Source organism: Cervus canadensis, chromosome X (genome assembly GCF_019320065.1).
Source record: "Cervus canadensis isolate Bull #8, Minnesota chromosome X, ASM1932006v1, whole genome shotgun sequence".
In the NCBI taxonomy this organism is placed as follows: domain Eukaryota; kingdom Metazoa; phylum Chordata; class Mammalia; order Artiodactyla; family Cervidae; genus Cervus; species Cervus canadensis.
In genome coordinates this window covers 101,833,731-101,858,127 of record NC_057419.1, presented here as the reverse complement: position 1 = coordinate 101,858,127, position 24,397 = coordinate 101,833,731, and the positions used below count along the sequence as shown (strand labels likewise).

The following is a 24,397-nucleotide window of genomic DNA, read 5'->3' as shown; positions in this document are numbered from 1 at the left end:
TTCATTTCTCCAAGGGAAACACCCAGGATTGGCACTGCTAGGTCACATGGCAACTCTATGTTTAACTTTATAAGAAATTGCCAAGACATTTTCCAGAGCATCTATCCAGTTTGGCCTTTCTACCAGCAATGGGCAACTGTCCTCGTCCCTTGGGTCCGCCCTAGCACACCTGATACTGTGGCTATCTTTGCCATTTTGATGAAGGTATTGTGGCACCTCATTCTGGTTTTTATTTGCTTTTCCCTAGTGTTTGAGTGGACTCCGGGAGTTGGTGATGGACAGGGAGGCCTGGCGTGCTGCGATTCATGGGGTCGCAAAGAGTTGGACACGACTGAGCGACTGAACTGAACTGAAATGAGTGGGTAATGATGTCCTCTACATATGCATATTCACCATATGTCTATCTTCTTTGTGAATAGTTGGTTCAAGTCTTCTGTCACTTTTAAAATTTGGTTGCTGAGGTTTTTAGTTTTGAGAGTTCTTTAGATGCTTTGGATATATGTCCTTGGTTACACATGTGTTTTATGAGTATTTCTTCATGTCTGCAACATGTCTTTTCATTAATATTACTTTAATCTTGAGCTTCTTTTATGGACCATGTTGTTGGTATCATTTCTGGGAACTCTTCACCTAACTCCAGATCCCAAAGACTGTCTCCTCCTAACAGTTCTTTGGTTTTCACATTTCATTTTTAGACGTAGGACTTAAGCTCATCTCCTGAAGAGGCTGGACTTCCTGCCTGGAGGTTTGCTGTGGTCTTCCTCCTAAAGCACATCTGGGGTCAGACACAGTGGCCTGGCCCTCATGGGTAGAATGTCAGTGAGCAGCCTCACTGGGCTTCTCTTGAACACTGGGAAACCTGCAGTCAGGCTGTTTCATCTGCTATGACTTGCACAGCACTGGGGCAGGAAAAATTCCTTTATTTATAGAAAACATGCACAGTTTTTCCTAATCTTTTTTTTTCTGATTGTATCTTACACTCAAATTGTGGTCTTACTCGGATTTGTGTCCGCCATGGCACAAGAGAAAGCTCTGAGCCCAATTACCATTCTGTAGATACAGAACCCTGAAGCTGTAAGATGGATGACTGTACAATAGTTTTTATTATGAATGTTTTATGAAAGACTTTAGGAAGAAGTGATAGATCTTATCTTTATTCACTATAAAGGCATCTTTTATTCCCTTATTTTCTTCCTTGTCTCCAAATGAGTATTTTCTTTTTTTCAGTATATTTTTTACCTTTGTTATTTTTTTTTAAAGGTAAATCATGTTCATCACAGAAAATGTCTTGTGTACAAAAGTACCCAACAAGCAGTGGGGGACGGGATCCCACACCCTGGCAAGACCTCATCTCACAGAGGCAACATAAGTCTTCTACCTTTTCTCTCATCTTCTTACTATGTGTTACTGGTTGAAAGTGTGCTGTATTCTCTAATTTGCAGCTTGCCGAGAATGGATGGAGCCATTTACATGTGTATGTGTGTGTGTGTGTGTATAGCTCCACCCATTCTCCTACCTATGTATGCACAATCAGTTTTAACCAGACACCCATTCGTGGAAGTCAGAGGTCACTAGCATGACTCAGACTTCATCCCTGGCAGAAGTATAAAGAGGCACAGTTTTTTTGAAAAAGGAGTTGGCAATGCAGTTTGTATTTCAAAATCTCAAAAAGCTCTTACTCTCTGGGCCAGTAATACTGTTTTTGGAGTCTTTCCTAAAAAAAAAAAGCAATAAAAAAACAGGCAAGGGTTTACCTACACAAAATTATATGCTGTAGCATGATTTATAATTGTAAAAACACTGGTAACAAGTTCAATATTCAGAAATGAGAGGACAGTCTGGTAAATGTACTTGAAGAATATTTTGTTATCAATTAAACTTTCAAAGTTATGCATATAAAGAGCATTTATTGACAAGGAAAAATGTTTATGACACAACATTAGGACAACAAAGCAGGATACCAAATTATAAACGCAGTATGATCTCAATTATCCTTATGAAATAATAAACCCCCAAACAAGGAAACAAAAACCACTAACCATGTTATCTACCAGTGGATTATGGGTGATTATTATCCTATTACCTATGTTTATCTGTCTTTTCCAAGATTTCTAAGATGAACATGAGTTTCATAATAAAAAAAAAGTTTAAAGATTTAAAAAGTTACATACAAGCCAGGGCCAGTGAATGATCTTGTCCAGTCTTAAGGCAATGAATATAAACTGGAGAATGTTGACAGAACACAGGATTTCTAACTAAAAATGAAGAGAAGAATCAGTTAAACAAAGTAACAGTTGTATTCAATACAACAGCTGTTTGGTTAACATTTTAAAAAGGCAATGCAAATTATAATGCAGCACAAGTTTTATTACATCACACTTGGAACCTCCTGATTTTCAGCAGAGAGGAGCAAAGCAGTGCTGTGCCAAGGAGAAGCCTGGCCCTAGCCTTGTGTCCTGTCCTCTCTGCTCTCGGTGGCTGCTTGGCCCTTTAAGCTCGTCCATGCAATGACCTGTTTCCAGGCTTGCAATCTAGAGGCAGTCTTTGCTGGACTCCCCAGCTCCCTTCCTGCCCCTGACCACATGCATCTATGTTAGGATGGTTCCTAACCATCACTGTCTTGCCTTCTTCTTGTGTTGGGACTCTGCCTGCACCCTACACTTTCCTTTCTGGATCCTGGGGGACCTTGTCACATCAAGATGCCACTCGTGGATGCTTTACTGCATCTTGAACCCCGCCATGCCATGGATCCTTCTTGCAAGCACATGTTCAACTCATCTCCATTAGACACAAAATAACCCCAAGACCAAATGAACCCACACTTCTCTTGATCCAGTAACCCTACCAGCCCTAGTTCTTTCTTTCCATCACCACAGAGCTTTGTGAGACACCACGGACACTCGAGTCTCCATGGCCTCCCCTGCCACTCCAAGCTCCAGGGTCCACTGTGCACTGGCCTCGGTCCCCACAACCACCTGGAAATTGCTTTCCTCCAGGTCTCCAGTCACTTCTGCAGCCTTGGGGACACTGCCACTGGCACCCGACTGGGCGCTGCCACACCAAGTGACACTGCCCACCACTCTTCCCTCGTTGAGGAACCCAGTGTGTCATCTCACCAATCTACTGGTCTCTGAAACTTCCCTGTCAGGTGCCTTTTCCTGTCTTTAAATGGTGATGGCCCCTGAAGTCTGCCTTCTCTACCTACTAGAGAGACACAGACACAAACATGCATGCTTTCTTGACTCCGTTGCTCCGTTCTGGGTGGCAAGCAGAGCCAGCCTCCACACCCCTGGCAGGCACACCCTCCTCCTGCTCACTTCTGCAACCTCCGTCTCCACTGCAGCCTTCCTGCCAGGGCCCAGAGTTGGCTCTCCCTGAGGCACTTCAGTTGAAGGCCATCCCCTAGGGAGTCGATCATTCCCCACACCTGGCCTCCTTCACTCTGTGTCATAGCTTCCATAGCCTCCTGTCTCACCGGGAGCCACCACAGCCTGGATTCCCCAAATCAGGACATGGGCGCACAGCTGCATTCCCTTCCCTATGCTCTAGGCTCAGTCACTGCCTGTGTCCTCCACCATGCAGATTTCTCTAGGGTCCCTAGCCCAGTCTCTGTCCCAGTGCCCCACAGGTGGCCCTCCTGCTGGCTCCAGCACTTGCTGCTCTTCAACAGCTCACCACCCCCCACAGAACAAAAATCATAGGACACTACCCAACCTGGCCCAGGGCTGCCTCAAAGCTCCCAGTTCCCTGGGCAGTTAGTGATTCAGCCATTCCTTCCAAGGCCTATGGGCCAAAAGAAGCATTTAATGGTTCCACTGACTTAAGTCATTAGATCTAAAAGGAATTCTGACGTCCTATGTAGCCCCCTGTGGATTTTTGCACAGCACTGCCTTCATCACAGAGAAAGTCAACATCCCAGACTCTTCTATGACACCACTGAAATGAATGTTGTGTGACCTAACAATAAAATACAAACTATGTGGAGCTAGTAGTTCACTGTATGTCCCCACAGATGTCAGGGATCACTGCTTCTCCCTCAAAAATGCCCAACATCCCATGGTGCCCTGTGATGCCCTGGGCAGCTGGGCACCGCCTTGAAGACTAAGGACTGGCCCTTAGCCAGCCCAATCCCTCTCTACAGCCTCCCCGCTTCTCCCTAGTTCCTTCATTTACACTTTATGCTCCAGGCATTTTTTTGTGGAAAAATACAAATAATGTAAAACTTACCATCTTAATTCTCTTTAAGGGTACAGTTTAACAGTATTAAGTATATTCATATTACTACCGTATGACTATGGCTATGAAACCATCACCACTTTCCATCTCCAGGACTCTCTGCATCTTGCAAAACTGTGCTCCAGTCAAATCTGAGCCACTGGTTCACTCAACATAACAGACTTTCTTCTACATCTATGGCTTCTTATGTGTTACTTCCTCTGCCTGAAAAATACCATCCCCTTTCCTACCTGCACAGGGCACCCTGCCACACCCTGACTCCTCCTGCATGACCCTGGGGGAGCCTAGGCCCACTAGCCCCTAGCCAATGAGTACTCCTCTTCCTGGGACACAAGAACCAACAGGGGGCTCAAGTCTTGGCACATGGGTTTCTTCTCGTAGGTAGATTGCCAAGAGTGTGACCCTATGAGCGACATATTTTCTAGAACTCTGCATTAGGAAAATATGGTTTTATGCCTAGTATAGTTGTAGCCCTGGTATATGCTTTCATTTTCTAAGAAACAAAGTTCCAAATTTTTAGTTTTCTTTAACCTCTTCCTCAGCTCCCATCCAACAGTATTTACATAACTTTCTCAGTGCTTTTCAACCTGGATAATGCTGCTTGCCTGGGTAGGAGTTAGGAAATGTGCACAGAACCTACTGGATGTGACAATAACCTGCGGGAGCACATCCACTAGTGCTTACTAGGCAGACATCAGCAGTAAGTGACCTGAAATGCAGGGGACAGTCCTGCTCAAGAAGACATTTCCTATCCCAAAGGCCAACAGCATATCCAGCCCCCACTGAGAAACACTGCCCCAAATAGGCAAAATCTAGAAAGTTTAATGTCAGTGATTTTGTTTAATATACAAATGATTTTTAAACCGTGGTATTGTTACTTCATTTGCTCAGATAATAGAAAAGAATGCGAAGCAAGAGAGGCATAAGGTGGAAAGGTAAGTGTGACTGGCTGGACATGGTACCTTCAACAAATACGGGGAATACAATTTGGGGGAAGTGAGGTAGGAGCCTGGAGCTCGTATGGAAATCAGAGTTGAGAAATGCAGATTCGGGAAGTGAAAACACAGAAGTGGCAGTGGAGGCAGGAAGTGTGAACAAGACCATTCGGAGGAAGTATGCACAGGGAGGACAGAAAATGCCCAAGGTTAGGATCCTGATGTCGGGAAAGATTGAAGGCAGGAGGGGATGACAGAGGATGAGATGGTTGAATGGCATCACTGACTCGATGGACATGAGTTTGAGCAAGCTCTGGGAGTTGGTGATGAACAGGGAAGCCTGGCATGCTGCAGTCCATGGGGTTGCAAAGAGTCGGACACAACTGAGTGCCTGAACTGAGGATCCTAAGAAACAGCGACTTGTGAGGAATAGATGGAAGAAGAATTCAGTGAAGAAGCTGAATACAGGCTGAGGGAGCTAGATTGGTGTAGGGATCCAGAGTGTCAGGAGCTGCACAGTGGTCAGCCAGATGAGGGCTCCAAAGGCCTCCAGATGAGGCTGCAGGACACGGAGGTGGGGTGGTGGTGGTGCAGTGCCAAAGCAGGCAGTGTGGCTGTAGTACTTGGTCATTTAATCAAAAAATAGTCTAGGTATTGCTGTGAGGGTACTGACTTTAACTAAAGGAGATTCCCCTCGATGGTATGGCTAGATCTCATCCAATCAGCTAAAGGGCCTTAGGAGCAAAGACCATGGTTTCCTGGAGAGGGAGAAATCCTGCTGAATCTCCAGCCCCCATAAGCACGTGAGCCAGCACCTTCCAATAAGCCTCCTATGTGAACACCTATCTACATATCTGCATCTACATCTCCATCTGCATCTATCCTATTGGGCCTGTTTCTCAGGAGAAGCTGGCTGATCCAGGTGGACAGGGAAAGACATGAAGCAGGAAGAAGCCTGATGGCCTGAGTGAAAAACCAATGTTTAAGTCAAGAAAGAGAAACACGACTATTTCCATTGTCTTTCATTTCCTTATATACCACGACCTAGCATTAGTGATCAACCTCTTCTATCACGGTAACTGATCAAAAGACTCTGATTTTTAAAACCTTCCTAAATATATGAAATCTCACCTCCAGCGACCTGTCATGGCGAAAGCCCCAAACACAAGCTGCCACAGACACAGGGGAAACGAAGAAGAGCGGCATGAAGACCAGGAGCCAGAAGTGGCTGCCTCTCTCAATCCTGTCGCACACCAGCACTTCAAACATCAGCAGCAGCAAGTGGATGCCCACTGCAATTAGCATGGCTTTGAACTCCACACACGTTTCCCCTTCTGCTCTAAAGAGGGATAGAAGAAGAAGAAAAAAACATCCTCAGTTCAGAATCTCCACAGTGAGCAAGCAGCCCAGCACACCAACTTACATGGATACTCTGGATTGTATTTGTAAATCTGACAAAAGGCAAAGGGAAATCAGGTAGAAAGCTAAGTTAACATTCCTCTTTAAGGGGCAATCTTTCATACATCAAAGAACTACTACATAACAAGAAATGAACACTTACAACCAAACCAGACTTAGGAGTTTTAACTGAATATTCTCAGAAGCAATACCACAGTTGTTATTTCCTGACAGTGTACATTAACACTTTTGTTCATAAATTTAAATTCAACTACTTCCAAGATTATTTAAGCTATTGCTTCTACTGCTAACAGCTGACACATATCCCTTAAATTTCATGATCCCCGTCTCTCAATGAATTAAAAACCATGTAAATCACATTTCATGCAATACAATAAAAAAAACTCTATAGTTTTATTGCATAAGTGTCTGTTATATTTCAAGAAAATATAGCAACTGTTGTTAGGTGCTATTTTAAAATGCAAATAAAATTATGAATGTTATTTTCCTTCCTATTCATTAGGATAAACTAACACCTGCAGATGCTAAAGAAGAACCATTAAAGCTGTTCTTTAAATCAGTTTAAGCTGCTTACAGATCATGCATGGACTTAATAGGGTAACAATTAAAAAATAATAAGGCCACTAATCAGGAAAATGGCTAAAAATGCATCTGCAAGGCAAACAATGCACCTAATTCAACATACAGGTGAACATCTGTGATGCATCATGTTGGTGTGGCTTTAGGACACAGAGAAAATGAGATCAGAAGTTATATTCTGTAAGACCCAACAATGTTCCACTGGACAATGTTGATGCTAGAATGACCATGTCTATACATTCAGGACATTCAACTACACACATACAACTCCTTTTCTTAAGGGAATCTTGAAAGGTATCTTAAACCAGGTCAAATAGTTTCTAAACAACTAGTGGAACTTAAACTGTTTAGCAATTTCACTTTTCATTTTTTGAGTAGCAAAGGTTGTTGTTAAGTCACTAAGTTATGTCTGACTCTTTGTGACCCTATGGACTGCAGCATGGCAGGCTCCTCTACCCCTTACTATATACTGGAGTTTGCTCAAACTTATGTCCATTGAGTTGGTGATGCTATTTAACTGACTCATTAGAAAAGACCCTGATGCTGGGAAAGATTAAAGGCAAAAGGAGAAGGGGGCAGCAGAGAATGAGCAAACATTAGATATCTGAAAATATCTCATAAAAAAAAAGATCTGTGGCCACACATGTAATCTTAAAAAAAAATCTAAGAATCTAAGAATTTTAAAAAATCTAAGTCCCCCATCTGCTAAGGCTCTCTGTGTGGCACCTAATGTGAGCAGCTGCATGTGTCCCCCTCTTCTCTCCCCACCTGCCTACTGGGCACTGTCACTCCTTATCTGCCTGGTGATGGTTTAGAATAGCCCTCCCCAAGTCTCCCCTTTTCCTTTCCAAAGTGGCAGACTTTGCAAGGGAGAGCAGAGAGACTCTTGTGGGCCCCAGCAGCAGCAGCAGGGTGTGCAATGGAGTTAAGCCCATGACAGGAACTTGGACCCACTGAGGCATCCAAGAAGGTGTGAGGGGAGGGGGTGAAGTATAAGAGTGCACCTCTTCCTGGCCCCCAGGAGTCAGGAATAGCCAGGAGCTATTCTCCTTCACAGCATCTGGGTCTCATCTTTTCCACTCTCAAGGCCTCACTGTGTCCTGGCCAAGCTGCTTCTCCCACACCACTAATAGGCCTAAAATACCAGGACTAGGAGATTGGGTAAGGGGAGACCCAGTTCCAGGAATTAATGGAGAAGGATATATCCCTGATGGCCAAAACTAGAACTTTGATTTGTAGAACTGCTCCTACAAACATGATGGTTCCATACTTCCTTGTCTAGCATGGTGTAACAGTTCTATATTTTGGATGCATTTTAGATTACATAAGCTTTTGTGGGCTGGCTAGGAACTTAAGTACCTAAAATAACAGTGCTTTTGTTTAACAATGGCTATCAAACACTTAATTTTTAATAAACTTAGAACAGAAATGAGCTTGCTTATATTATAGCTCTTCTAAAACCTCTGACAGGTAGAAAAGAAAATACTCCTTACTTTATGAGAAGTGAAAAACAAGATAATCCCCCCTGCACCTGCCCAGTGTAGAGACCAACAGGTTTTATAAAGCAGTATTACCGATACTGGGGATTTCGTGCCCAGACTCCAGTTCCAACTGAGGCTCCAACAATGACCATTAACTTCCACAGCCATATTGGAGCAAAAACAGCCCAGTAACTCCACTGAATGATGCCATCTAGACGAAGGGCCAGCAACACAGAGAACAGCAGCAGACACGCATAGATGAGGAATTTACTAGGAGAAAAACAAAACAATTAAAGAAGATTCACATTACAAATAGGTGATATTAAAATGAGGTATGATAACAGCATTACTTTTTAGCATGTGAAAAGAATCACCAATTCAATAATCATATATTGAAAATTCTATGTACAAAACATACTGTTGTTAGAGAATAGGAGAAATATAAAGAAGACTAAAACAAGTTCCCTGCTTTTCAGGGCTTCCTGGTAAGAGAAGTCCATACAGAAACATATATAACATGCATATGTCAGAATGATTCTATGGGTAGAATGTGATGGCAGCCCATAGAGGAAACATGGATTCTGCCTGGGGGGACTGGGAAGCACAGAAGTGATAAGCCTGAAGCTGGTCTGGAGGACACACAGAAAGCTACCAGGCAGGAAAGGATATGAGATGAGGAAGCATTCCAAGCAGAAAGAACTAGCCATCAAGACATGGAGACTGAAAAAAGCTGACAGTTCAAGATATGGTCAAGTTCTGTCACTAATTATTTGATTCTATTTTTAAAAAAGTAGCCACCTGCCATATTCATATACAGTAATATTTTAATCCATGCATTAGTCTTTTGGTGACTGAATTATACACATAGATACACTCATATTTTACATAAAACAGACTTCATGAAGAGGATGTTTTAAAAATATTAATTAGAAATTACATTGTTAAGGACTTCTACTTACAACTTTGGTAGAATAAGAGGAATGGAGTTAAACATCCCACCTTAAAAAGAAACTGGATGAAATATATGAAACAACAGTTTTCAAACACTGGGCAACAGGCAGTGAAGGACCATGATGGCAGAAAGAAATTTTTTTAAAAAAAGGAAATAAACTCTATCAATGCCCCAGCTTACTGCCTGGAGGCAAATTCCAGATTGCAGTAAGAAGGCAGTTAAAATCTAACCCTATTGTCAATTACATCAAATGTAAATATTCTCTGTGTGTGTGAAAGTTGCAGAGTCATGTCCAACTCTTTGCGACCCCATGAACTGTAGTCCACCAGGCTCCTCCATCCATGGAATTCTCCAGGCAAGAATACTGGAGCGGGTTGCCATTTCCTACTTCAAGAGATCTTCCTGACCCAATGCTTAGTAGAAAAGATCTCAAATCAACAATCTATGATCTACCTTAAGAAACTAGGAAGAGAAGGAAATTTTTAAAAAATGAATGGAACTCAATAATAAATATATACACAAATATCAATGAACTACATAAGAAAGATGTTGGAGAATAATCAATGAAATTAAAAGCTGGTTCTTTGAAAAGATAAAAAAAAAAGCAGAGACATTACTTTGCTGACAAAGGTCCATCTAGTCAAAGCTAAGGTTTGTCTAGTAGTCATGTATGGATGTGAGAGTTGGACCATAAAGAAAGCTGAGCACCAAAGAATTTATGCTTTTGAACTGTGGTACTGGAGAAGACTCTTGAGAGTTCCTTGGACTGCAAGGAGATCCAACCAGTCCATCCTATAGGAAATCAGTCCTGAATATTCTTTGGAAGGACTGATGCTGAAGCTGAAACTCCAATACTTTGGCTACCTGATGCGAAGAACTGACTCACTGGAAAAGACCCTGATGCTGGGAACGATTGAAGGCAGGAGGAGAAGGGGACGACAGAGGATGAGGTGGTTGAATGGCATCACCAACTCAATAGACATGAATTTGTGAAGGCTCCTGGAGTTGGTGATGGACAGGGAAGCCTAGTGTGCTGCAGTCCATGGGGTTGCAAAGAGTTGGACACGACTGAATGACTGAACTGAGCTGATAGTGACAGGGTAACAGGCAGGAAGGCCAGGGGTCTCCAAATGGAGGAAATAGGCTGCAAGTGTCAGACATTTTTATATCTCTTAAGCAGCAGGAGGAAACAAACTAGTGATATTTATTTTTTTCTTCTCTATACAAATTTAAAAGGAGGTTTCTCTTAAAATACTGTGTTGCCATAATGACACCTGGTTTCACCTGAAGTTAACTATTCTCAAACCTTGAGTTAACCAATGCATTTTTCTTATGGAAATGTTTGGCTTAAGCTATGTTAATGTACTATGCATTTACCCCAGACTCCGTCTTCAAGTTCTGCCTAATGGCTCAGAACTTACTTGACAAACCATTATGTTATACTCAGATATTGTTCCCCTAATCTATGTAAACGAAACTATTTGTATGGTAATCTGCCCTTCTACAAGATTCAAGTCAATCGTTTTATGGCCCAGGATGAATTGTCTGGTGCCAAGATTATCCCAAAATACATCTTACAGATGAGGGGCCTGGTGTCATTCTGAGTTTTAAGACATTCCTTTCTCTTATTAACAGACTGCTAGTGACTTTGGGCTCCAAAATCACTGCAGATGGTGATTGCAGCCATGAAATTAAAAGACGCTTACTCCTTGCAAGGAAAGTTATCACCAACCTAGATAGCATATTAAAAAGCAGAGACATTACTTTGCCAACAAAGGTCCATCTAGTCAAGGCTCCGGTTTTTCCAGTGGTCATGTATGGATGTGAGAGTTGGACTGTGAAGAAAGCTGAGCGCTGAAAAATTGATGCTTTTGAACTATGGTGCTGGAGAAGACTCTCGAGAGCCCCTTGGACTGCAAGGAGATCAAACCAATCCATCCTAAAGGAGATCAATCCTGGGTGTTCACTGGAAGGACTGATGCTGAAGCTCAAACTCCAACACTTTGGCCACCTCATGCGAAGAGTTGACTCACTGGAAAAGACCCTGATGCTGGGAGGGATTGGGAGCAGGAGGAGAAGGGGACGACAGAGGATGAGATGGCTGGATGGCATCACTGACTCAATGGACATGAGTTTGAGTACACTCTGGGAGTTGGTGATGGACAGGGAGGCCTGGTGTGCTGCGATTCATGGGGTCACAAAGAGTTGGACACAACTGAGTGACTATATAACATCCAGCTGAAGACTAGCAGGAGGGTACTCTTTCTGCCCCCTTCTGATGCCTATGTCAGAAGCTTTCTCTATCTTCTTTATACTTTAATAAAACTCTATCACACAAAAGCTCTGAGCGATCAAGCCTCATCTCTGGCCCCGGATTGAATTCTTCTCCTCCAGAGGCCAGGAATCCTGGTGTCTTTTCGTGGGCCAGCAACAACCTTTCAATAGCTAGAGTGATCAGGAAAAAAACAGTAGACATGAATTACTAATATCAGGAATGAAAGCAGGGACATCATGACAAATCTACAGGCATTAGAAGTGGATATTATGAACAGCTTCAAGCAAGCAAATTTCTTGAAATAATTATATTATTAAAGTTCACACAAGAAGAAATACTTTCATATTCTTATATCTATTTAAAATACAACAGAAACTGTAGTTAGAATCAGTCTCACAAAAAAATGTCAGGCCCAGACAAAATTTACCAAACACATATGGAAGAAATAGTACCAATTTTTCACAAACTCTTGCAGAAAAAGATGAGAGAGGAACATTTCCCAATTTATTTTATGAAGCTAGTAGCATTACCCTGATACTCAAACCTGACCAAGAAATAAAACTACAAACCAGCATCCTTCATGAAAGACAGATGCAAAACCCCTAAAAAACAGGAAATTGAATCCAACAATATATAGAAAGAATACTGCATTATGACTAAGTGTAGTTTAGCCAGGACTTCAAGTTTGGCTTAACATTTGAAATCAATGTAATTCACTGTATTAATAGAATGAAAAAGAAAAGTCATATGATGATTTCAATAGTTCCAGGGGAAACATTTGACATAACTCACTACTCATCCAAGATAAAAGCTCTAAGCAAATTAGGAATAGAGGAGTATCTAGAAAAAACCTGACACAGTCTCCTTCAGTGTCTGCTGCCAAGGGCTCTGGGCCTTTGGACTTGGACTTCCCTGGTGGCTCAGCTGGTACAGAATCTGCCTGCAATGCAGAAGACCTGGGTTCAGTCCCTGGGTTGGGAAGATCCCCTGGAGAAGGGAACGGCTACCCACTCTAGTATTCTGACCTGGAGAATTCCATGGACTATAGTCCATGGGGTGCAAAGAGTAGGACATGCCTGAGCGACTTTCACATTTATAAAAAACCTGGTACCATTACACGCCAGTCAGGATGGCTGCTATCCAAAAGTCTACAAGCAATAAATGCTGGAGAGGGTGTGGAGAAAAGGGAACCCTCTTACACTGTTGGTGGGAATGCAAACTAGTACAGCCACTATGGAAAACAGTGTGGAGATTTCTTAAAAAACTGGAAATAGAACTGCCATATGACCCAGCAATCCCACTTCTGGGCATACACACTGAGGAAACCAGATCTGAAAGAGACACGTGCACCCCAATGTTCATCGCAGCACTGTTTATAATAGCCAGGACATGGAAGCAACCTAGATGCCCATCAGCAGATGAATGGATAAGGAAGCTGTGGGTACATATACACCATGGAATATTACTCAGCCATTAAAAAGAATTCATTTGAACCAGTCCTAATGAGATGGATGAAGCTGGAGCCCATTATACAGAGTGAAGTAAGCCAGAAAGATAAAGAACATTACAGCATACTAACACATATATATGGAATTTAGAAAGGTGTTAATGATAACCCTATATGCAAAACAGAAAAAGAGACACAGAAATACAGAACAGACTTTTGAACTCTGTGGGAGAAGGCGAGGGTGGGATATTTCAAAAGAACAGCATGTATACTATCTATGGTGAAACAGATCACCAGCCCAGGTGGGATGCATGAGACAAGTGCTCTGGCCTGGTGCACTGGGAAGACCCAGAGGAATCGGGTGGAGAGGGAGGTGGGAGGGGGGATCGGGATTGGGAATACATGTAAATCCATGGCTGATTCATATCAATGTATGACAAAACCCACTGGAAAAAAAAATAATAAAAACAAACAAACAAACAAACAAAAAAAACCTAGTTAAAAATGCTTAATGGTGAAAGACTAAAAATACTTTGCCCCTAAGACAGTAAACAAGAAGTATGTCCACTTCAATACAACTATTCAACATTGCACTGGAAGCCCCAGCCACAAATATAATACAAGAAAAGAAATAAAAAGGATAAATATTTGGAAAGGAAGAAGTAAATCTAATATTTGCAGACAATGTGACTATGTAGAAAATCCTAAGTACTCGACCAAAAAAGCTACTAAACCTAATTAGTGAATTTAGTAAAGTTGCAGGTTACAAGGTAAATAAATGAAAACATCTACTGCATTTCTATATGCTAGCAATGAGAAAATGGACACAGATTTTTAAAAACTATAATTTACTGCAAATTTCCTAAAAACAATATTTAAAATCAGAAGATTATGAAAAAACTACCATTTACAACAGTATCAAAGTATGAAATACCTAGAGACAAATTTAACAAAATATCTGCAAGACTTAGATTCAGAAACCTAACAACACTGCCCCCAAAATTCTGTAGCTTTGCTAAGTTGCTTCAGTCATATCCGACTCTTTGTGACCCCATGGACTGCAGCCTGCCAGGCTCCTCTGTCCATGGGATTTCCCAGGCAAGAATACTGGAGTGAGTTGCCATTTCCTTCTCCAGGGGATATTCCCCACCCAGGGATCGAACCTGTGTCTCTCATGTCTCCTGCACTGGCAGGAGAGTTCTTTACCACTAGCACTACCTGAGAAGTCTTAAAATTAAAGATCTAAACAAATGGAGAGATCCACAATTTTTACAGATTAAAAAATTCAATACTGTTAAATTTTACATCCTCTATTCATTTCCTATGGTTGCTATAACAAATTACCATGAACATGATGGTTTAAAACAACACACATTTATTCTCTTATAGCTCTGCAGGCTAAAGGTCCAAATTGGGGTTCACTAGGTTAAAACTAGAGAAGACAATGGCACCCCACTCCAGTACTCTTGCCTGGAAAATCCCATGGACGGAGGAGCCTGGTAGACTGCAGTCCATGGGGTTGCAAAGAGTCAGACATGACTGAGCGACTTCACTTTCACTTTTCACTTTTATGCATTGGAGAAGGAAATGGCAACCCACTCCACTGTTCTAGCCTGGAGAATCCCAGGGATGGGGTCACACAGAGTCAGACATGACTGAAGTGACTTAGCAGTAGCAGTAGCAGGTTAAAACTAAGGTATCAGCAGAGCCATGCTCCCTCCAGAGACTAGGAGAGAATCCATTCCTTGCCTTTTCAAGTTTCTAGAGATGTATTCCCTGCATTCCTTTGAGCTCCTTCCTCCATTATTAATATCAGAAGGGCAGCATCTTCAAATATCTTTCTCTGCTTCAATCACATTGTCTTCTCTTTACAGTATCTCCTCTGCCTCCTTCTTATATGGAAAACCATGAATGTATTTAGAGGCCACCTTGTTAAAGCAGGATATTCTCCCATCTCAAGATCTGTAACTTAATCATATCTTTTGCCACACAAGGTAATATTCACCTTTTTGCCAGAGAAGGTAATATACACAGGTTCCATGGATTAGTAAGTAGATATCTTTGAAGGACATTATTTAGCCTACCATACTCATCACATTATTCTGAAGAGTCAATGCAAGTAGTCCCATTTGCTTATTTATGTTTTTGTTTCTTCTGCCTGAGGAGACATATTAAAAAAATATTGCTAAGACTGATGTCAAAGACCATACTACCTATGTTTTCTTTGAGAAGTTTTATGGTTTTGGGTCTTACATTTAAGTTGTTAATCCAAATTGAGTTCATTTCTGTATATGGTATGAGGAAGTAGTCTAGTTTGATATCTGACATCTGTCAGAATGACTATTATCAAAAGGACAACAGATAACAAGTGTTGGTGAGGATGTGAAGAAAAAGGAATCCACATGCAATATTGGCAAGAATGTAAACTGCTGCAGCCGTTATGAAAAATGGTATGGAGGTTCCTTAAAAACTTAAAAACAGAACTATCATGCGTTCTAGCAATTCAACTCTTGGGGATTTATCTGGAGAAAAAAAAACACTAATTCGAAAAGATATATGTATCCCTATGTTTACTGCAACCTTATTTACAATAGCTAAAATATACAGGCAACTTAAGTGCCCATGAAGAGATGACTGTTTAAATAACATGTGGGGAGAGTGTGTGTGTCTGTGTGTGTGTATGTGTGTGTGTGTGTATGTGTGTGTGTGTGTGTGTGTGTGTGTGTAATGGAATATTACTCAGCCACAAAAAATAATGAAATCTTGTCATTTGTGACAACTTGGATGAAACTACAGGGCATTATACTAGTGAAATAAGTTAGAGAAAGACAAATATAATGTAACTGCATTTATATGTAAACTCTAGAAAAAGAAATAAACAAAACAGAAACAGAGTCATGGGTACAGAGAATAAACAGGTGGTTGCCAGAGGAGGTGGGAGGAGGGGAGGAGAGAACTAGGTAAGGGAGATTCAGAAGTAGAACCTCCAGCCACAAAGTAAAGAAGCTACGGGTATGAAATATACAGTGTGGGGAATATAGTCCCCTTTTAGTGCTAAACAAAAGTAATATAGTATCTTTGAATAGTGACAGATGGTAACTAGACATTGTGGTGACCATTTAAAAATATATAGAAATATCGAATCACTATGCTGTACAACAGGAATTATTTAATAACATAATGTTGTGGGTGAATTATACTTCAAAAACAAACAAACCTATAGAAAAAGATATTAGATGTGTGGTTACTGGAGGTTGGGGTGGGGCAAGGGGGAGTTGGATGAAGGTAGTCAAAACATAGAAAATTCCTTTATAAGTATTAGAGAGGAATTTTACAACATGATAAATGTAATTAACACTGTGGTATGTTATATATGAAAGTTGTTGAGAGTAAACCCTAAGAGTTCTCATCACAATGAAAAATATTTTTATCTTTTATTTTTGTATATGAGATGATTAATGTTCAGTAAACTTATTGTGGTAATAATTTCATGAGGTATGTAAGTCAAATAACTATGCCGTACACCCTAAACTTACACAGTGCTGTATGTCACCTATGTTTCAATAAAACTGCAAGAAAAAAATACATGCAATATCTGAAAAGGGCAATAAAGCAAAGCACAATAAAACAAAGTATGCCTGTATGCATTTAAGGTTCCACCATGTCTTTTCAAGGCTTGATAGCTCATTTCCTTTTAGTGCTAAACAATATTCCATTAGATGCACCAGTTTATTTACACATATACCCATCAAGGGACATCTTGGTTGCTTCCAAGTTTTGGCAATTATGATTAAAGCTGCTATAAATATACAGGAAAAAAGATTCAATGCAATCCCAATGAAAATCCAGGCAGCCTCTCCTGGAGAAATTAACATACTAATTCTAAAAATTATATGAAAATGCAAAAGACTTCAAATGGGCAGAACAATTATGAGAGAGAACAAAGTTGGAGAAACTATACTATGTGCTTATACGGCATGCTTTCATGACTTAACTAAGAGCTACAGTAATCAAGAAAATGCAGTATTAACATCAGGAGAAACACAGAGAATAGAATAGAGTCCAAAAACATACCCATACATACATGGTCAAAGATGCAAGGCAATTCAGCAGAGAAAGAACTGGGCTTCCATAAATGGTGCTGAAACAACTGGATAGATAGGAATAATGAACCTAGACTCTTAACCTCATAGCATATGACAACTGTTGCTAAGGACATGGAGCAAATAGAACCCTCATATATTGCTAGTAGGAATGCAAAACAGTGCAGCCACTTTAGAAAACACTTTGGTAGTTTCTCCTAAAGTTAAGTATACAGTTCCTCTACAGCCCAGCAATCCCATACCTAGGTATTTACTTAAGAAAAAGGAAAACATTATGTCCACAAAAAGACTCGTATGCAAATTCTCAAAGCAGCTTTATTTATTATAGCCACTGGAAACAATCGAAATGTCCAAAAACTGGTGAATGACTAAACCAACTGTGATATGGCTATTCAAATGGAATACTACTAGTCAGCAGTAAAAAAGAACAAACTAGGGATGCATGTAACAACATGGATAACCTCAAATGCACTATGCTAAGTAAAATAACTCAGACTGAAAACACAACACACTGTATGACTCCATTTATTTGACATTGTGGAAAAAGCAAAAGTGTAGGGACAGAAAATAGATCAGTGTAGTTACCTGTGGCTGTGCTGGGGGAAAGGATGACTACAAAAGAACACAAGGGAAGTTTCTGCAGTAATGGAACTTTTCCATATTTCTGTCTTTAGGTGGTGCTTCCACAAGTGAATGGGATTATTAAAACTCATAGGATTGAGCACTAAAAATGATAAAACTTACTGCATGTAACACATACTTCAATAATGTTGGCCTATCTATTGACCTATGTACACATCAATGCCTATTTACAGAAAGTCAAGCAGTGTCACTTAAGCCTCACAGCAACACTATGAAGGAAGCACTTTCACTATTCCCACTGTACAGATGGCAAATGAAGGCTTAGGTGTTAAATAACCTGTCCATGCAGATAGTAGCTCACAGGGCTGAGATTCAAATTAAGATCCATTTGACTCCAAAGTCCTTCTAATTGAGTACTATTCAATACTCACTTTACACTAATCTTTCAAAATTCTTGGAAAAGCATCTAGATAAATACATGCTAGTGATTAACAATGATCTCCAGTAGAGAGAATTAAGGACAGTCTTTTCACTCTTGCTATGACTGCCGATTTTTCGGCAAGGTATTGATACATAACTTTTTGCCTTTTCATACTGTGATTACTGCAGATGGTGACTGCAGCCATGAAATTAAAAGGCACTTCCTCCTCGGAAGAAAAGCTATGACCAACCTAGACAGAGTATTAAAAAGTAGAGACATTACTTTACCAACAAACGTCTGTCTAGTCAAAGCTATGGTTTTTCCAGTAGTCATGTGTGGATGTAAGAGTTGGACTATAAAGAAAGCTGAGCACCAAACAATTGATGCTTTTGAACTGTGGTGTTGGAGAAGACTTGAGATTCCCCTGGACTGCAAGGAGATCCAACCAGTCAATCCTAAAGGAAATCATTCCTGAATATTCACTGGAAGGACTGATGCTGAAGCTGAAACTCCAATACTTTGGCCATCTGATGTGAAGAATTGACTCACTGGAAAAGACCCTGACGCTGGGAATGATTGAAGGCAGGAGGAGAAGGGGACGACAGAGGATGAGATAGTTGCACAGGATCACTGGCGTGATGGACATGAGTTTGAGTAGGCTCTGGCAGTTGGTGATGGACAGGGAAGCCTGGTGTGCTACATACAGTCCATGGGGTCTCACAGAGTTGGACACGACTGAGCAACTGAACTGAACTGATTGATACATACATGCCCTACCCTTGTATTATGAGAAACAACATAAGAAATTTCAATTGGAAAAAAGGGGGGGATTTCAAGGTGATATGACCCACAACTAGAGGAAAACAATAGAATGGGAAAGACTAGAGAGATACCAAGGGAACATTTCATGCAAAGATGGGCACAACAAAGGACAGAAACAGTATGGACCTAACAGAAACAGAAGAGATTAAGAAGAGGTGGCAAGAATACACAGAAGAACTATACAAAAAAGATCTTAATGACCTGGATAACCACAATGGTGTGATCACTCACCTAGAGCCAGACATCCTGGAGTGCAAAGTCAAGAGGGCCTTAGGAAGCATCACTACGAACAAAGCTAGTGGAGGTGATGGAATTCAATTTGAGCTATTCCAAATCCCAAAAGATGATGCTGTGAAAGTGCTGCACCCAACATGCCAGCAAATTTGGAAAACTCAGCAGTGGCCACAGGACTGTAAAAGGTCAGTTTTCATTTCAACCCCAAAGAAGGGAATGCCAAATATTCAAAATGCCGCACAATTGCACTCATTTCACACGCTAGCAAGGTCATGCTCAAAATCCTCCAACCTCGGCTTCAACAGTATGTGAACTGAGAATTTCCAGACGTACAAGCTGGATTTAGAAAAGGCAGAGGAACCAGAGATCAAATTGCCAATATTCGCTGGATCACAGAAAAAGCAAGAGATTTCTAGAAAAACAACTACTTCTGCTCCATTGACTATGATAAAGCCTTTGACTGTGTGGATCACAACAAACTGTGGAAAATTCTTCAAGAGACAGGAATACCAAACCACCCTACCTGCCTCCTGAGAAACCTGTATGCAGGTCAAGAAGCAAAAGTTAGATCTGGACATGGATCAATGGACTGGTTCCAAACTGGCAAAGGAGTACGTCAAGGCTGTATATTGCCACTCTGGTTATTTAACTTATATGCAGAGTACATCATGGGAAATGCCAGGCTGGATGAAGCTCAAGATGGATTCAAGATTGCCAGGAGAAATATCAATAACCTCAGATATGCAAATGATACCACCCTAATGGCAGAAAGCAAAGAGGAACAAAAGAGCCTTTTGATGAAGGTGAAAAAGGAGAGTGGAAAAGCTGGCTGAAAACTCAACATTCAAAAACTAGTATCATAGCATCTGGTCCCATCACTACAGGGCAAAATCACTGCAGACAGTGACTACAGACATGAAATTAAAAGACGCTTGCTCCCTGAAAGAAAGCTATGACCAAACTCAACAGTGTATTAAACAGCAGAGACATTATTGATAAAGGTCTATATAATCAAAGCTATGGTTTTTCCAATAGTCATGTATGGATGTGACAGACCATAAAGAAGGCTGAACACTGAAGAATTCATACTTTTGAACTGTGGTGTTTGAGAAGACTCTTGAGAGTCCCCTGGACTGCAAGGAGATCAAACCAGTCAATCCCAAAGGAAATCAACCCTGAATATTCCTTAGAAGGATTGATACTGAAGCTTAAGCTCCAATACTTTGGCCACCTGATGTGAAGAACTGACTCCTTGGAAAAGACCCTGATGCTGGGAACGATTGAAAGCAGGAGGAGAAGGGGATGACAGAGGACAAGATGGTTGGATGGCAACACCGACTCAGTGGACATGACTTTGAGCAAGCTCCAGGAGATGGTGAAGGACAGAGAAGCCTGGCATGCTGCAGTCCATGGGGTGGCAAAGAGTCAGACATGACTTAGCGACTAAATAACAACAACAAGGACCCACAAAATTTAGCTCAGAAGCTAACCTCCAAGAGTATAAACAACAGTGGGAGGACCATCAAATTTGGAGAGGTTTCTATCTAGAGTATCTATACAGCCTTTTCTTAGAATATTACTAATACTTTCATAGCATTCTCTGCTACAAAACCAGGGTAATATGTACCTCATAAGGTGACTGTGAATATAATATAGTTAATATGAAAAGTGCTTTGTATAAAGCATTAAATCGGTGGTTATCAAAAATTTTAGTATCAAAAATCTTTTACATTCTTAAAAGTGACTGAGGACTCTAAAGAGCTTTGTTTATATAGGTTATATGTTTGCTATTGCTATCTACTATATAGATTTTAAAACCATTATTCAAAATATTTGTTACTTCATAAAAATAAAAATAATAAACATTATATTAACATAAACAACATAATTTTAATGAAAAAACTTTTTCAAAATTGTTTTTAGAGTTTTGCAATTTTTTAAAATGTCTGTCTTGACTGTGTGTCTATGGAATATATAAAAGCATAATGAGAAGTCCCTCAAAAGAAACACACTAGCACGGGCACATGTGGACATTAGAGTCAAGAACACACAGGAGTAGGACTAGATTAGAGTCTGAGCTTCCCCAGCAACAGGTGAAGAGACCAGCCCAGTATTGGAGGGCATCCTAGGGAGGCGAGGTGGACTGTGACTCACAGCAAGGGAAAAGACATTGACAACTGAGATCAAAGAAAAACATTTATTATTCTTATATTTTTACTAGTTCTGTACTTGCTTCTGGATTTTTTTCTTTTTTCCTTTTTTTCCCTCTGTTGCTGTAGTTGTTGATTTTAACAGTACTATTAAATCTATTTACACTTCTGAGAATTTTTTTTGCTAATCACACCTTTTATTTCCTTTAAATACATCTGCATCTATGGTGGCCTCTTATGATTTTGAGGGTTTTTTCTTTTTTTATTCTTTTTTAATTTTTAAAAATTTATTATTTTTCTACATAGATTATTTTGTTGCTTTTCTTATTCTTTTCCTGTCATATTTATTCTTTAATATATACAAATCTCCTTTATCTACCTCTAACTTTGCTTTTCTATTCTTTCTTTCTTTTCTTTTTCTCACCATGTTTATCAGTCTGTTTTGCTTTCATTGCTTTATTCCCCAGTTGGCATATTGCTTTGGCTTTGTTTTCCAGCTTATGCTTTAATTAGTTTTGTTTTTACCTGGTGGATATCATTTTTGCTTTCCTTTGCTCACAGGGTCAATCTCTTCTACTTTCTTTCTTTCTTTTTTTTGGACTGTTTTGGTTTTGTTTGTATATGTGTGTGTATATATATTCCATTATTTTTGTTAGTACTAGTCTGATTTTGTATTTGCCAATTGTCTGGGGTTTGCATTTTGTTTCTTGTTTTAATACCCTTTAATGTCATAACAAACCACCTGTGGAATCTCTGTTCTCTGGCCAGGATCAGGCCCTGAGCCTTTGGAGTGGGAGCACTGACAAGATACTAGACTACCTGAAAACTTCTAACCCAGGGATTATTAATTAGTAAGAACTCCCACAAAGGCCTCCACCTATATATAAGACCTGGCAGTACTCAACTACCGGCAGAATGCAATGCAGGAAGACTCACCCAAACAACAAACAAGACAAAAACACAAACCCAATCACCAGCAAACAGGATTACCACCTCATACAGTCCTGACCACCAGTGGAAAAAAAAAAAAAACTTACCTTCTCCCACCAGAGCACAAGCACAAGTCGCACCCAACAGAAGCCTACACAAACCAGTGAATCAACCTTGCCCATCAAGGGCAGAAACCAAGAGGAAGAAGGAATTTGACCTCAAAATCTGGCAAAAGGAGATCTCAAACACAATAAATTAAAAAAAAAAAGAAGAAAAGAAAAGGCAGAGAAGTATGGTGCAAATGAAGGAACAAACTAAAAACGGATAAGACCAACTAAACAAAGAGGAAATAGGCAAACTACCTGAAAACGAATTCAGAATAATGATAACAAAGATATTCCAAAACCTTGAAAACAGAATGGAGAAAATGCAAGAAGTGATCAACATGATTAAAACAATTGCCAAGGACATAGAAGAAATAAAGATTAAGCAAACAGTGATGAATAACTCAATTACTGAAATTAAAAATACTCTGGAAGGAACCAATAGTAGATCAATGGAAGCAGAAGAATGGATAAGTGAGCTGGAACATAGAATGGTGGAAACAACTGCTAAAGAGCAGAATAATGGAAAAAGAATGAAAAGAATTGAGGATAGCCTCAGAGTTCTCTGGGACAACATTAAACGCAAGAACTTTCAACAGTCAAGTGGGCCTTAGGAAACATCACTACAAACAAAGCTAGTGCAGGTGATGGAATTCCAGCTGAACTATTTCAAATCCTAAAAGATGATGCTGTGAAAGTGCTGCACTCAATATGCCAGCAAATTTGGAAAATGCAGCAGTGGCCACAGGACTGAAAAAAATCAGTTTCATTGCAATCCCAAAGAAAGGCAATGCCAAATAATGTTCAAACTACTGCACAATTGCACTCATCTCACACGCTCACAAGGTAATGGTCAAAATTCTCCAACCTAAGCTTCAACAGTATATGAACTGAGAACTTCTAGACATACAAGCTGGATTTAGAAAAGGCAGAGGAAGCAGAGATCAAATTGCCAACATCCGTTGGATCATAGAAAAAGCAAGAGAATTAAAAAAAAAAATCTGCTTCATTGACTACACTAAAGCCTTTGTGTGGATCACGACAAACTGTGGAAAATTCTCAAAGAGATGGGAATACCAGACCACCTTACTTGCCTCCTGAGAAACCTGTATGCACGTCAAGAAACAACAGTTAGATCTGAACATGGAACAAAGGACTGGTTCCAAATTGGGAAAGGAGTGTGTCAAGGCTGTATACTGTCACCCTGCTTATTTAACTCAAATGCAGAGTACATCAAGAGAAATGCTGGGCTGGATGAAGCACAGCTGGAATCAAGATTGCTGGGAGAAATATCAATAACCTCAGATATGCAGATGACACCACCCTTATGGCAGAAAGTGAAGAAGAACTAAAGAGCCTCTTGATGAAAGTGAAAGAGGAGAGTGAAGAAGTTGGCTTAAAGCTTAACATTCAAAAAACTAAGATCATGGCATCCAATCCCATCACTTCATGGCAAATAGATGGGGAAACAATGGAAACAGTGACAGACTTTATTTTCTTGGGCTCCAGAATCACTGCAGACAGTGACTGCAGCCATGAAATTAAAAGACGCTTGCTCCTTGGAAGAAAAGCTATGACAAACCTAGACAGCATAATGAAAAGCAGAGACATTACTTTGCCGACAATAATCCATATAGTCAAATCTATGGTTTTTCCAGGAGTTATGTATGGATGTAAGAGTTGGACCATAAAGAAGGCTGAGTGTTGAAGAACTGATGCTTTTGAAC

At 40.4% G+C, this 24,397-nt stretch overlaps 1 protein-coding gene across 1 annotated transcript in view; it reads right to left on the bottom strand.

The window, feature by feature from the left end:
* TMEM185A (transmembrane protein 185A) overlaps nucleotides 1–24,397 on the bottom strand; it is a 41,182-nt gene that overhangs the window by 4,624 nt on the left and 12,161 nt on the right. The window contains exons 2-4 of the mRNA XM_043457845.1: nucleotides 8,744–8,920; nucleotides 6,303–6,510; nucleotides 2,172–2,255 (exon numbers count right to left, since the gene is read on the bottom strand). Coding sequence (XP_043313780.1) covers nucleotides 2,172–2,255; nucleotides 6,303–6,510; nucleotides 8,744–8,920 — 469 coding nt within the window. The remainder of the gene's footprint in view (nucleotides 1–2,171; nucleotides 2,256–6,302; nucleotides 6,511–8,743; nucleotides 8,921–24,397) is intronic.